The sequence below is a fragment of the Megalops cyprinoides genome, chromosome 18 (assembly GCF_013368585.1).
Source record: "Megalops cyprinoides isolate fMegCyp1 chromosome 18, fMegCyp1.pri, whole genome shotgun sequence".
Classification (NCBI taxonomy): Eukaryota; Metazoa; Chordata; class Actinopteri; order Elopiformes; family Megalopidae; genus Megalops; species Megalops cyprinoides.
Genome location: NC_050600.1, coordinates 12,329,997 through 12,346,281, shown reverse-complemented (window position 1 = coordinate 12,346,281; position 16,285 = coordinate 12,329,997). Strand labels below are relative to the sequence as shown.

At 40.7% G+C, this 16,285-nt stretch overlaps 1 protein-coding gene across 1 annotated transcript; it reads right to left on the bottom strand.

The window, feature by feature from the left end:
- Positions 1-8,686: 8,686 nt before the first annotated feature.
- On the bottom strand, positions 8,687-12,062 carry LOC118793431 (dynactin subunit 6). Its single transcript, XM_036551609.1, has 8 exons — positions 11,996-12,062; positions 11,661-11,737; positions 10,971-11,035; positions 10,595-10,700; positions 10,423-10,511; positions 10,145-10,192; positions 9,485-9,627; positions 8,687-9,029 (listed from the first exon to the last, which is right to left on the bottom strand). Exons 1-8 carry the CDS (start codon positions 11,996-11,998, stop codon positions 8,931-8,933), a joined length of 630 nt encoding a protein of 209 aa, XP_036407502.1. The 5' UTR covers positions 11,999-12,062; the 3' UTR covers positions 8,687-8,930.
- Positions 12,063-16,285: the final 4,223 nt, after the last annotated feature.

Genomic DNA, 16,285 nt, shown 5'->3' with positions numbered 1-16,285 from the left:
AGCTTTAAAAAAGCAAAGTACATGACCCATGTATATTCGTCTTAATCCCTTTCTTCCCATGAGAATTTGCAGTGAAGGCTAGGGTAATCTGTGTTTTGCAAAGAATCAGTTGTCTGCTTTTAAGTGTTCAGGTTCAAATGATGAACTTGCTGCAGTGCTGGAACACCAAAGTCAAGTAAATAACTAGCTAAGTACTGGACTTAGTGCAACTGAACCTGGCAGAGTGGATCGGCATTCATACTGAGCTGGCCTGAGGCCAAAGAACAGAGGGCACAGTAGAATTGGCCACACAACCTTTGTCAACGAGAGCTGTTCTGTAGGTTTACATTTTGTGTGCTATGGTATGACCTACATCATTTGGTAGTCAGGGAGTGGGGGGTATTGACAGGTTATTCACTAGTGAGACAATTGGCCAGTCTCTGTAACTTGAAGCAACATTTAAATGGAAAATAGATTTAACATTGCCAGCAGGAGGGAAAACAATGTTTATTTTCACTGACGTTTTTACACTGTGCTCCATATACACATACAACAATTTGCAGCCTAACAATGATGCTTACAGGTATCAATCAAGTATGCAAATAATTAAGGATGATAAACGTAGATTGGTGCTGTTTTCTAAGGCAACTTTACTCAACAATTCAGATGGTTTCAAGCGAATGCAAACTTGAAAACCATACATGCTGCATGTGAAGGTATCTGTTGGACATATCTTTCATATTCTTTCATATTGATGTACAAAAAGAATTGAGAATTTGGGAGAACATTGTTGAAACTGTTTCAAAGGCCTGCCTATCACTAGCTGTCACATTTGACACTTCTGTTAGACAACTTCCTGGCTTCTATATTTTCATGTAAATGTGTACTGACATTACTGTTTATATTTCAGATTAAATCTTACAAATACCAATGATCAAGTCTGAGCTGTCTTGCTCTTTTCATAAGCAGGACAGACTCGTTCCTTTCTGTTTTCTTCTTTCTTGATTTTTACTAGATACGGCCTTCAGAATGTCAAATCACTTCATAACCTGTGCCCAGTCATCCCCCTGTCTAATGAGGCAATGTGGTGCTGAAGCAACAAAGTTGCTCAAGCAAATTACAGTCAGTCATGAATGTTGAATTAATCAAACGGATTTCAAAAATATTTCATCAGCATAAAAAACCAATCTACTACTCTGATTTCATAACAGATTTTTCAGCTGTGATTGCTCCCTTATAAGAGTCCTCCCTTCCCCCCTTCTTATTTAGCTGGTGTGTCTAACTCATTAGAAAGGAAAAGTAGCTCCCACAGTGCCCAATACCGAAGATCTTCCCGATGCTACTGTATATGAGGATGCCAAAATGAGGTGCAAGGGGCTGAAACAAGGGGACACTTCTGACCTACTAACCCCTAACTCAGTGGAACAAAGCCAGTTTGTTCCACCACTGTCTCCTGGATATTGGCAACATGGTTGGGTTTGAATGCAAGCCTGCGCTTTGAACTCACACCTTCATTGTCTGAGCCACTCAGGAGCCACAGTCAGGGCAAAACATGTTCTGATGTTTCAATGCTTCAGCAATTTTAAATTTTATATTCAGCGAAGGATATCCTACACATGCTTCTACTTCATTATAAACAGAAATTAAATCACCAGATTAGAACACACTGTGAAATATGAATTTCAAGCCTGAATCCCTTGGTTTGGTGACAGTATAAATCTTGGTTGAGTCACTTCAAGGATTTCTTGCGTTCTATAAAAAGTGAGGCTGAAATGTTGCCATGCTAGTGCTGATTACATCTCTGTGGCATAAAAGAATAGCCTTCCTCCCTGACATGTCGTGGAAGGGAGACAAGACAACCCATCTTAATGACGGTCCCATGGCTCTCTGCTTGGAGTCTGCCACAGCCGGCCTCAGTCATATGGCGACGGGAGGTGGCCTCATTCAAGAGAGAGAGGCAGAAATCTGCCGCTATGTTGAAGTCAATCAGGCTCACAAAGGCACTGAAGCTGCACGTATAGCACCGCTGCCCGACAGACGCTTTTATTTTTGCTATCGCCTCACGGAGAGGCGGGGGCTGTGCGTACGTTTGTGTCACTGGAACAGTTGGAGACATGGTGGGATTCATTAATATTTCATGGAGCGTTTGCTGGGAGGAAACCCGCACAGAGAGTGCCCCGCAGTAGCTCTGCTGCATATGGCTTTGTCCCAACCAGCAGGGGTGAGGGAGTCATACTGCCACTCAGTGAGAGGCTCCCAGGGCTGCAACACATCACACAAAGCACCAGCCTCTCTCCCCCCTTTCTGATATTAGCTTGCTGGCCATTTTATATTCAATGATTCAAACACTATTGTGAAACATTAAGCAATGTCTTCTAAGGGTAAAGGGATGAAAAGCAGTGCAAAGGCTTCAGTAATACGCTAGTCACTGGGAGACGTACAGGCTTGTCAGGTAGGTGATAGCCGACCCTCTGCTTGCATCCCGTATCCTAGGAGCTGGCAGGGCCCTGGCTCGGTGGCAGAACAGCAAAGTACCCAAGCATTTATATATAGAAGTGGACTACATGCTAGTCATTCCTGCCACACTTGGTACCAGCACGGTAAGCTCTGTCATTTCCTCGCAGGCTTTTTCAGCCTCACCTGCCTCACACAACATTCAGCTACAGCTGTCTGTCTACTGAATTCATAAAAGCTTATCAGATGAGTGACATTACGGTACATCTGCTACATGGCTGAGGTTGAACACATGGGTCAGTTCACAGAGATCAACCACAGAGATACTGGCGCAGATACATTCAACAAAGAGGCTAAACTGTAGGGTCTTTTGAGAAATCCACAGTGCTTGGGTGGAAGTGATGGGTTCACAGGGGCACACTGGGGCGTTACTGGTGCAGCATTGTGAAATGTGCCTTATTCAGAAAATTAAGCAAAATCAAGTCGCCAGTCCTCACAAGCTTTTTCTCAAGCTCTTTGTGCTTCTTTAATGCTCTCATTTTAAGGATCTTCATAATGGCAGAGTGACTGACAGAAGAAGGGCTTTAAGCTTAGTTCTGCGCATTTCTGTCCTTCTCAAATAAGCTTCCCTCCTCCCCCTTCCTTGGACAATTGATAAAACAGCACTAGTTTGCAGTGTACTGGGCCTCGTATGGAGATAAAAATGGACTGGGTCTGTTATTCTCTAGTGTATTCCAAAACCCTTATCAGAGCTGCGCCTACAAGACGGCCCAGGAAGGGGGGCGGGGCTGAGAGGAGATGTCACAGCTGCTCTTGACAGTAACAGAAACACAACTATACTCTCTGGTCCAGCACAGACAGAAGTTCTGTAAAAGCATACGCCTGGCTCTCCATGGGAACTGGTACCATGAAACAGAGCAACAAACTCTGGCCCAAAATCACCAGCACAGCCACAACAGTCTGGCCTTTTTTGTTCTAATAATAAACCTTTGTGGAAAATGACTGAGGATCTGAGTAGAAACAGCACATGCACACATGTATGTACAGCACATGCTGTATGTAATTTCTCTGTATTTTTGTATTTCACCTGCCAGCCTCTCTCTCGACTTTTGCTTCTGTATGCAGTTGTGAGAATGTTCCGTTGGAATACCTTTATTTAACAAAATGTGATGTTCCCTAGTCATCCATACAAATATTTGCTGAATGTTAATATGACATCAGAGCCACCTGTGGTGGCTAATTTTACAGTCAACACACTGGCCTGCTGAGTGATTTAGTATAAGCAGGCCCTTGGTGGCTGAATGCCAGGTCATTCCATTCCTCATATCGTAATGCTCCACATTCCCACACAGTCCCGTCCATTGGTACAGAATGTAACATTTTGATATGGCGCTGTTACTGCTGATCGCCAGCACAGAAAACCACAGGCCTACTGATTGTTTCTGGCACAGGAGTAACTCCCATCCCTGTCCAACCCCCCCCCCCCCCCCCCGCCCCCCACCCCCCCAACACTCCACCAGCATGATTATCGTATCTGCCAGAAAACCTGGTCAATGAGTGCTCTTACACGATTGAGCAGGTTGCATTGCTGAACAATGAGGTAGAGAGTGAATTTTACCCTTTGAGGCAACGAGGTCATCTGTGTAAGTACGTTTCAAATTTGACGAGACAAAGGGTGGAAAAACACGGGGGAAAAAAAAATCACATCCAGCTTTTCCAGACCCCTGTCAGAATACCTGTCATGTAACTCCAGCTGTTAAGTCTTTGAAGATAAAATGTAAGGAACAGAATCATTGCTCTCACATTTAAACAAGGGTTCAGCAAAAACCCTATAGGAGGGGTTAAGCAGAGAAAACTGACCGAATTGACCTTTATCAACAAGGAATTGCAAACTGTCAATATGCCTTTTAAATAATGGACTATAGTTCCCTCTTTTCAGCACTCTTGAAAGGCAGATGGTGTTGTTATACATTTCTGAATCATTACAGTTCTCAACTTTATCAGCCCACGCAACAGGCACTGACACACCGGTTATAAGGTCATTCTTCCTCTGTTTACAGTTGCTACACACAGAGGTGGGTTAGAGAGACTCGGGATATCATACATTTTATGCTTGAATATTATCCTCTAAGATATTTGTGTATATAGGTGCAGTCACATTATAAATCATGGGTGTTCCTGGAAGGCCAATGTCTAGTAGGTTTCCTTTCCATCCCAGGACACTGAACCTGATTCAGCTAATCACAGCTTTAGCTGGAAGCAGCTTAAGCACTCCTCCCAGCTGAGCTGGCTGCTTACTTAATGAGAGAGCAGGAGGATATGCCGGGCTTTCGCCCTCCAGGACCAGATGCCTGGAAGACATGAGAAGAGCAATGGCAAAATACTTTGCTGAAATTCACTGATTCCATCCTTGTATTGTCTTTTTCACTCATTATACATGGATCTCAAAATAATATGCAAGATTAATTGAGAACCAGTTCATGACTACTGTAACATTTTATTAATAGTATTATGGTTAAAAAATATATCCAATCTCAGTAATGAAATAAGAGCTAGCTTATCATACATAGGCAGCCTCATGAATGCAAGCAAGCCGAAGCCAGTTTCATGACTACTGTTGCCTCTGTGATTGTTACTATAATTCTCACACATTTAGCTAACTTCATGTCATCCTCATCTCTATGGCACTAGTATATAACAGTGTGTTGATTGTAGCACCATGTTCAGCTGTGTTGTATCTATGCTGTTTTTACCTAGTTCATCTACCTTATTGTAGGCATTATACTCTAAAAGTCACGCTGGATAAGAGAACCTGCCAAACTGCTAAATGTAATGTAAATGAACAAACACGCAGGCACAGAACACACATTGTTTATATGTTGTGTGACTCTGACATTTCAGTCTTTTCATACTGCGTTATGTAAATTGACATATATGGCCACAAGCATATTTATGCCCGTTTACAACTATGCAAACACATTGAGATCATGAGTAAATCAGTTATGCTCATAGGACATGATTTGGCGTAGACAAAAAATCACCAGTGGTACCCATAAGAATACATAATCATGTTGCAAACAAAGCCTTTCAATTTTGATTTGTGGAATGAAAACAAACTAGATATATGTTAAGCTATTTAGTAAAGAGCAAAATGCGTAAGACAGGAAAAAAAAAATGTTCCTAAAGACCTTTGGTCTGAACTCATGCGGCGATGAAATTAAATATTCCTGCTCAAATGCAACGGGTGCCACAGTATCCAATAGGTCACATTTCACAACCCAATTGGAGAGCAAAGCTGGACGGAAAGGCCAGCTGCCAGAAAAACTTTATCTTTTTCCAGCTACCTGGTGGCCTTTGAAACATGACACGGGGATGTCCAGCATGGTACAGGGGCAGAGGGACAGAGGGGGGTCTTTACAATGAGATGGATGAGTTCTTGCCTGAGAATGTTGTACGACACAGAACATAATTCTGCATATTCATCAACAATTTCCAATAAATAAGCAAGATCAATCTTTAAATGTGAATCCATTGGTAAGAGACTGTGTGATGGCATAGCCTAGGAAAAACGCAAACACAGAGATTACATGATTGAAGATTGTACTAGTTTAGTTTGTTAGTATTCATCAATAATATAGCTTGTTTTTAGTATAGTCTAGTAAATTTCACTCCATGGGCTATCTAGTAATAAAAATGAAATGGTTTAAGTTTTCTCTAGCACATTTTCTCTAGCAAAATTAATACAAAGAAACAGACTACCATATACAGCTAAGACCATACTTGCTGAACTTGAAGAGAAATCCAACCTCAGATATGTTACCTTTCTAACATATCTGCATATTAAGGATCTAAGCAGAAAAACTGCTATACGAAAACACCTCTGCTCTCTGACAGCAACAAGAAATAAACTGTGGCCAATCTGCATTCTTAAACCTGTCACTCATCTCTGCCACACTGCTCCACTGAGTATCTGCCCTGCTTGTCACTTTGACTGATGATTTGGTTTCACACCAAAATCAAATTTTAAAACGTGTAAATGCAGCCTCTCGTCCCTCCTGCTGTCCTCCGTTGAAATAATTAGCCCATCATCTAGTTTCTTGGCGACGAGAATCCTTTAGGGATTTTACTGTGATGCGCATAACTGCTTTCTCCAATTCTGAGACAACAGCTGTGCTACCCAGGCACTACCAAAGTACATGTCTGCATGCAAGGCTCCTGACACACAACAATCAATGGCTTTGCCCTTTAGGCAGTACTATGTAGTGGGCCTTAGTTACAAAACAGTCTGGGGTACAAACACATCAAAATATTTCCACCAGAGCAGTCACCACTATTAAAAGGGGAGACTCGACTGTAACATGTTAAAAAGGATTCCAGTCAATCTAAGTTCTCTCAGAATGCACTTGAAACAAATTCATGTCCCACCCATAACGCCTTCATTTCCTCAAAGATTTTAATCACTGCGTGACTTCCTAGCAATTGCACTTCAAAACTGAATGAGGGAAACGACTGCCCAGTCTGACAAGGCCCACTTTACTGAATATGTACAAAAACACAAAAAGGATCTCAGCAAAAGCTGTGTAAGATGGGCCTCCTTATTTTAATTGGCCCAACAGACAGTGATATCAGGTGCACTCTTTGGCTTTTCGTCACGGTCCTGCAGGCAACAAAGACACACACACAAGTGGGCGGACCCTGCTGTGAGAAAGCAGAGGACGATAGCTCATAATAACTGCAGCCAAATCTACACAAACGAGGTAGTGGAGAGACCGGGATGGGTCCCCTGGAGAGAGGGAGGGAGGGAGGGAGGGGGAGGGGGAAGGGGCTCATGCAGGGCAGCTGGGATGGCAGAGGGGTGCCCCCTCCGTGCTCCCCTGACACAAACGGCAGGGGGGGGGGGATTGGGGTGAGGATGGGGGGGGCAGGGCAGATGGAGGCACCGTGGTGCACCAGGCCCAGGACGTCACCCCGGGGGCCTGCCTCAGCCGGCCCGGTCCTGCTGTGAGCCAGGAAGCAGCCGCGGTCCCAACCTGCACCAGAGGGGACGTGTCATGTGCGGCACCCCACCTGGCCGGTCCATAATGGACCCCTCCACGCTTGCTTCCCTGGGGGTGGGGGGGGGTGGGGGCTGGGGATCATCTTTGTACTGTACAGCCCCGTCTCTGTCATGCACTGTCACTACACGGCAAATGGTGCACATGGCAAACATGAAGTAAGTGCAATTTGTGGCATCACAATAAAACTAAGGTTTATAAGGCATCTCTTTTATCAAACAAAGAACAAGTCTGAACACATCGGGCAGCAGTGTGGCACAGTGGTAAAGAGCAGGTTCATAAGCTGTTTTGGTTCCCAGGTGGGATTCTGTTCTTGTACTGTGAGGACAGTACTTAACCCAGTTGCCTCAGTAAACATTCAGCTGTGTAAACAGATAATATTAAAATTGTAAGCTCAGTCCATCCAGATAAAAAAATCAGCTGAGTAAACTTAATATAAATATAATGACATCGTTTTACCTTCATGAAAAGCATGTAGTGTACAAGTTGATAGCTGTCAAGGATTAAAAGGAAGACACAATATAAAAGACAGGCTACTGTATCGTTCATATATTTAGTGCAAGAGATATTCACTTCTTTGAGTTGCCTTTTAAAATTTCTAGCCCTGGAAAGCAGCAACACTCTTTTCAAAAGGATAAAAGATGTGTTTAATTCAGTGGCATGGACTGTCTGTTCATGCCACTGAAAAACAAAAACAACGTGCAGTCAAGCTTTAAATGTCAGGCCCTCGGTTCCTAATATTAAATTCAAGTTCAATCAGCCAGCAGGAATCAATATTTGATCGACCAGAGAGGGATGTGACACTAGAAAGTTCAGTGTAGATACAAACCTAACACTATCAATAGCACCACCAAGTGGACCATGCCAAAACTACAGTGAATAATTCCTCACAGTACTTTTTCCCCTCCCAAACATATAACCATTATGTTTTGTGTGGCAAAAGACACTTAATCTGCAGAAACAAATTCACTTCATTTTATTTTAAAGAGGAAAAATCTAAAGCAAGTGATTTTGATTTGGACACTGTACAGACTATGCACTTTAATTAGCTCACTTTCAGCACACCTCTGACACAAATGCAAACTAATCTTTTACTCTTTATTCAATGATTTAACAGCAGTCATAATTAGAACAGAACATTTTTGCACAATGATAAATAAATTAATGCATAAATTGGAATGAATAAACATACATCTAGGACTGAAAGGGAATTTGAGGGGTTTTTTTTTAAATTTGTGATTTTGAAGTTATCATTTTCAGCCTGGACTATAAATATTACTTGCACATAAAAGAGCAATGCATAACAAAACCAAGACACAAATAAATAAAAGCTGCTTTGTTGGGTGGTTTTGTGTTACAGTCCAGCTGGCAGGGTGCTTTCTTGCTTACTTGGGTCTTTCTGTTTAGGGCAGATGCTGGGAGAGAAATCAGTCCAATCCAATATCAGTTTTTGGCAGGAGTAGAGTTTCCTTTGACAGTCTTCTTCAGATGATGGTAATTAGGAAGAATCTTCATTAGGAAATCTAGCTGGAGTGTCTGTGGCTGCAAAGAGTATGAACACTGACAGAGTCTGTCTGTGGTTCAAACAACAACCTATCCAACATCAACCAACAGAGAGAGTCTGCAAGCATCAGTGAGCCATCACAACAATGCTTATGTACCAAACAGACAATACACACTTTATCTGACTGGGCCTTTCTAATCAGTCAACATTTCATTACCCAAGTCAGGTCCGACAACATGCATTACAGGTTCTCTCTGTTGACCGATTTTTATCGGAAGATCTTAAATGGTAATGTAAAACATATACTAGTCTGCTTACTTGTCCTACTTTTATCTGAGGTTCCAAAGCATTTTTTACATTTCTTGTCGTGATGGCATCCTTATAACATAACACTATGTCAAGAGCCTTTTTTTAAAAATGCACACACTTCCTGAAATTTCACTGGCCCTGATGGATATTAAACATCTATCAGCTTTAAAGGCCTGGGGCATACCTGCGGTCTCTCTGTCTGGACACGGCGCATGCAGCCTGAACCGCAGATGACCGTATTCTCAGGGATGACCTCACACGTGTTCACTTGGCAACAGGCTCCTATAATGCAGCCGCTTGTGAGGATGACGTTGCGGCCCACGTCAGCTGAGGGAAGACAGTGCAATTCATTATGGGACAAAATGACTTCCACACTGGCCTTGCAACATTCTCTTTCAGAATTTGCCAGAATTTAAATGGCAAAAACAATGATTTGTTTGCTGAACTAAGCCAACTGCAGTGGGACAGCCTTCCCTTATATCATTGGAATGCAGTACTGTGGATGGGATACCTTATCATTTGTCTGACACTTCAAGTAGGGAGGAACAGATGCTCAAAACTGTGACTCACACATTAACTATGCACTCTTATTCTATTATAAATCACAACCATACCAATATATTTGGAGCTTACAACATTTCATTTAAAACAGATCTGTGTTCTACACAAACAACTTTATGAACAAACCAACATCAACAAACATGGAATGACCTTATCTATGTTCTCTTATGTATGTATTCTTAAGTATCATGGTTCAATTTTTCCAGTGCCCCCACCAGAGCAATAGCTGGTTGTGGAGCTATTGGGGAGCAAGTCTGGTTAGTTATAAACGGCATTATCTTACCTTTAGATTCAATTACGTTGTTATCTCCAATTTTCAAGGCTTGGGACACTGATGAAATTCAGTCAAAGGATATAATTTCTCAGAAATGAAGCTGCGCAAGACACTTTTTGACATTATAATACATAACCTAAGTTTGTGACAGCTCACATGACAGGCTGTAAATTATGATGGCATCTGACACGCTGTGGTCCCCTGGTAGGATTCTAAGTTCAGCATTCAATCAAAAGAATGCAAAAAAAAAAAACACACTAACATCATAGTGTGTAACTGAAGGATACCACATCCAACTTCAAACACATTGTTGGTTCCTATTGTCATGGTCTTGGGCTCTACTCCTTCTGTATCAGGCATGATGTTTTCAGGATAACTGACAAAAGATTCAAGACATGACATTATTAACAATGAGAGGGTGTCTGAAACACCTTACTCCACTCACAGAGAATGCCTTACCTATTAATGATGAGGGCCTGCTCCTCTATGAGATTTCCCTCCCCAATTACAATGGGCCCTGCCTCAGCTATAATGCGAGCCTTGGGGTGGACCACTGTTCTGGGACCTGCCACAGAGAATAGATTTTAGCACATTTTGTCACAAAATAACAAATAAATCTAATTATGTGTAACCCTTAGCAGGCACAAACCACTGGCTGAATATTCCATTTTAAAAATGTAAAGGCAAGGTAAGCAATCGCCCGATCCTGCTCAACTTTGTATTCCTAAACTAATCAGCAACATTTGTGTCCATCCAGTTATAAGTACCTATATCTACCTGGCGAACCTTAGCTTAATGGACACAGATTTACAGAAGAAAAAAGCAAAAGTATCACCTATGGTCACATCTCCTCGTATTTCACTTTCAACACAGACCACTGCTCCAGCTGCAATTTTCGCACTAAATGAAGACAAAGGGGGACAAAATCAATAGGCATCCAACTAACATTAACTTTGCCAATTTGTAAATCATAAGCAAGTAGCCGCTAGCCAGCTGCCTTTCAGTAATAGTCGTAATGCTGGCACGATAACTGGGCCTAAATGTAGTAAATTTGGCAGCTCTGCAGCCAAGTAGCTATTTAGTTGGCAAGGCAGCTAGCTTTGCCGCTCTACTACCTAGTTACCTAGCGCATTATGTTACGTATAACACTAACCTAATTAAGGCAAAGGAAGCATGCTTGATTAAAGCTAGCTGGTTACTGATCATTAAGTAATCCAACAGCTCGTACAAGTAGCTAGCTAGCTCCCTAATCTCAAAATATTAGATATTGTCGATGCCCGTGTTCTAAAGCTTGTAAACAGGCATCGAGCAACTGGCTGGGGTGACATTTTGCTTGATTTGCACAAAATTAGCGCAAGTCAGTTAACAGCTATTTTACATTTAATGCGCAAACAAAACCCACATAACATTCTACAAGATCAAAGTCATGTCTAAAGTAAGTGCAACAGCATTGTTTTAGTCCGTTTCTGCATAAAAAACTGTAATAACTGAAGGAAAAAAATATATAAAAATCTGCTTATTTTACCTTTTCTGGGCCATTTGTTTTGCGCTAACATCCGCCATGTTGATAGTTATTCTTGGACCGACGATTGATTGAAAAGCCTGGAAAAGGGTTGCCAGTTGGAAGGTATTCCCCATTATTATTTGTAATGATAATAATAATAATAATAAGAAGAAGAAGAAGAAGAAGAGGAACATAAAGGAGCTAACTAATTAGTTAGTACATAGAATATGCCTTAGAAGAAAGTATTTTAAAATATATTTAGTTGACTAGTTTTGCTTCTAAGAGCAAATCTGTTTTCCCATTCAATGGGAAAATTCTCCATTGTATTCTCCTATCCCATTTGTCTGTATACCTACCATATGAAAATCTGTCTCTATCCAATTTCCCCATTACATTATTTTCCAACTTGCTCGTAACATAGCCTATTGGGAATTTCAAGAAATTTGGTAACGACATCCCCGACAAACACACAAATAACGCATCGATGTTTGATTGCACATGTCTGTAAAAGGTGAATCCAATCAACTTTGTTTTGCTGCCACCTGCTGTATAGTCTTGGCAAGTTTTATTATTATTATTATTATTATTTTCTTTATTCATTAGCCTACTGCAAGCTGATGTTTGTTGACAGCCAAAAGGATTAACACATAAAACGAATGTGAACATTCTGCAACGTATTATGCGAATCCATTCTTATTTCCACCAGTGGTCCAGATAGTTGAGAACTGGTTAGGTACAAGTTATATAACTTTATAGTTAGGTAGCTGAAACTAGTTAGCTATATATATATATATATATATATAGCCTACAGTATGTAGTTATCAGGTCGTTTTGAGTGATGCCGGCGTAGACCGATAACTCATTATTTCACTAACTTTTCAAATGCACAGGACATTGAATTGTCGGATAATTAATCTAGCAGCACGTTTTGCATTGCATTGGTGTAAACTATGGCTGTCCTCTTCTCAAACAGCCGCAAATGGTCTTGATGGGTGTCTTGCATATGAATGCAAATTCATTTAAGACTAGTTTCCTCAACAGAAATATCATTCAAGGACATTTGGGCTTTCTTAGTGATTTATTTACATCTGTTATTTTAATTGCTTGAAGTCTTTTAATGTGGTTCTCAATGATACTGGGAAAAAAAGTCAAATTCAGGCATATCTGTGTGCATAAATGGCAAATGACAATAAACGGATACAGCCCTTATGTATCAAAATGGACTCATTCATAGTGTTATACTTGCACTGATTTAGGCCTAAATAAATAAATAAATAAACTAACAAACATAATGGACAAACTCAATGTAATTAGTGGAATATATTTTTATGATGCAGTAAGGCTGGACAAATAAAATGCGGGTTTTGTGAAAATAATGAACCAGTCCTATATACTTTTTTTATTCTAGCTGAGTAGTCATTTATACATAAACAATTTGTGATTTTCGCACATTATCGGTGATATACTGTCACAACATCTTAAAATGGGATCTAAGTCATTAAAAAATCAAAAATACTCTGCCATAGAGTAGTGATTTGTTGCCACTGAACTATGCCATGTCTGATATGGAATAATATTTAATGGGGGGGGGTGTAGAGAAATTGTTGTTTTTCACAGGTTTGCCACTTTCAATACCTCTGAAAAGCATAATATATTTTGCCATCTCTCCAAATACCTAGTAGGGCATGCCTGATACAGCGTGGCTGCAGGAATCCTATGAGGTGAGACTTCAAGGTGGTTGTGCCACCAGCTGTAAATCACTGTAATTGATTGTCCCGCCTCTATTTGAAACAAGCGAGGAAAATATTAGATGCCAATTACTAGGATGTGGTAGCAACAGCTGTCAGCTGGTTATGCAGGTTGTTATCCTGACGCAATCCGCCAAATTATTTATGCGGTTTGCAGGGTGCCACACATCTATCACAATCATGTCACGCTGCGTTTTCTTTGCAACATCTGCCCCTGTGTTTCTGAATATTGTCTCGTTAAGGCAGCGTCACGCTTTCTCAGTATGGCCATGTTTTGGTACATGGATAGTGCAAGAGAGAATGCCCATTTTTTTGTAGTTTCCAAGATGAAAATTCTGAACAGCAGTTGGTGAGAATAAAGAGGAGGGACCTGTCAAATCTGAAGAGTTTGTTAGAAGAAAAAAAAAACTATGTTTAGCTGAGAATAAGCTTGTCCTTGCTGATTTATTATGGATGTTAAACAAATTACTTTCAGGAAAAAAGAGTAATGTTGTGTTTTTGTTAGGCTACCAGTCTGTTTAATCTAAATCAAGTACTTGGACACCTCAGTACATCCCTGGTATAATTAATGACAGAAGCAGGCTGGAAACTGTAATGACCCCTCTTTTGGACCTTTATTTACACTTTGAAATTCCTTCACAGTGCAGTGACTTCAGTGTGTTCAGAATGGCCATAATTCAAGAGGGCCTCTTGATCTCTAGGTTGAATGGCTCATAAATCTTCCAAAGTTATGCTTTCAGTTGTTTCCTCCCACTGTCCAAACAGCTCCATCTGCTTCCTGGAGTGACTCATTTACCCATAGAATTTCTGTGAGTGTGGAGAGAAGACGATTTGTTCAGCAGCACACAAAACTGCCAGCTCTTCTCCCCTTTCTTTCTAGAGGAGTATCGTATCAAGCAATTTAAACAACTTTTGGGAGCTCTTTTGGACCAAAACCTGCCTTACATGTGAGCATGATCAATTCAACACAACCTAGGGCATATAACTATGATCTCTCTTGGCATACCTGTTTTTGTGAAACTAATATTTACATCAATGCTTTTGAGCTTTTGAGAAAAGTGAAGTTAAGGAAAATTCAACATTCTTTGCCCTAATTTTCACCTTTCAGTGCTTTGAAAGCAACTGAATCCTTAATGCCAAACAGGGGTTCAATGCAAATGCTACCAACATGTAAACATGATGACGTTAAGTAATACTGCTGGGTTAGAGTGGAGACAGTAGAGACAGAAGTGAGTCACAGGATCAGTTTTCTGTCAGAGGTATAAGAAACAGCAATAAGCAATAGATGGAGCTTTCCTCACTGTCCCTTATTCTGACCAGATTAAATAGCCCAAGCCACACACTACCTTCTCTCCATGGCAAAGTCAAATAGTTCTGTAACAACATCCTGCTTTTGTTATGTAGTTTATATTGACTTAACAACACACTGATTGTGCACTTTGCCTAGGTATGGTTAAAAATGTGTGACTTTAATATGCTTGCTTGCAATGCTCCCACTTTTTTATTCTGGCTGAGTAGTCATTTACAATTTGTGATTTTCACACATTATGGGTGACATATACTATGACAACATCTTAAAATGGGAACTTGTCATACTCCTGTTATTTAAAACAGCCATAGAGTATCGATTTATTGCCACTGAACCATGCCATTGATAATAAGTATCCCAAGTCTCATATAGAGTAATATGTCTCTCTGCTTGCAATGCTCCCACTTTATATGGGTTGTCCCTTCGAAATCAGCTGCATGGGGTATTCTCCTTGGCATTAATGTATTACATCACAGTCCTGCTCCAAATTCAGATTCATGATGTTTCACACATAATTATATCTGAACCTGACTATTCTACTTCTGCCTCTAAAAAGAGCATTTCCATGCCAATCTGAGAAGCCAGTGAACGAATAATACACCAGATCATACATCCTACATATCCTGCACTGTGCATTGTTGTAGAAGTTTTGTATGGTATTTGAAAAATGATGACTAAACTGAAGACTTGTTTGAATAAAGATAAAAGATGAGGTATCTAGATGAAAAGCGCACACGGCTGTGCATTCTAAAATGTACAGTTAATCTAGCTGACTGTACAGCTCTGTGCACAATGGTACCATTTCAAAGAGCGGCATTATCTTGAGCCAACAGCGGCACTCTCAAACACCCTGCTGGCCCTCCACTCACTTTGCCCTGATGTTAAAACTCATTCTATTTATTTCTCTTGCCTACCAGCTGCTTTTAAACGGCTCAGCATTGTACTCTCATCTGTAGACCAGCGGACATGTTAAGCTGTTATTCTTACAATATTTTTGTAAGTTACCCTATATTACTGTATACATGCAAAAACATGGTGTACATATGCATTTAGTATTTCTTCTGACCTTAATTGGTCAAAGAAAATTGAGATGCAGTATGCATGCATGTATTCACAGATTCCTATGTTATGTATATCACACAAATTGACATGCATGGAAATGTGAAACCATGAGGCCTTTGTATTAAAATGGAAACATGAAAACATTGTCATGAAAAATTATTATTTGAGCAAACTAAAACCTCATACCCTCTTCCACAAGGTGAAGAGTAAACTTATTATTGCGCTGTGATGTACAGCCTCTACCAGTGAACACCACTATTATGAATAACAGCAAATTGCTGTATGTGACACAACATTTTGCCCTGCTGAAAATGCCTGAAAAGCTTAAAAATAAGTAATCACTAATATACCATAAAACCATTGGAAGCTGTCAGAAATTCGGCCTCCAATGCATCTAAATGCCTAGCTGAGAGAGATTGCACAGCTCTGAGATACGGATCCCGGAACAACTGTGGGTTTGAAGTGTAATCTGCTGGTCTTGCCAGGGCTTCCTGATCAATACTGGCCTGTGGCTAAAATTACATTCA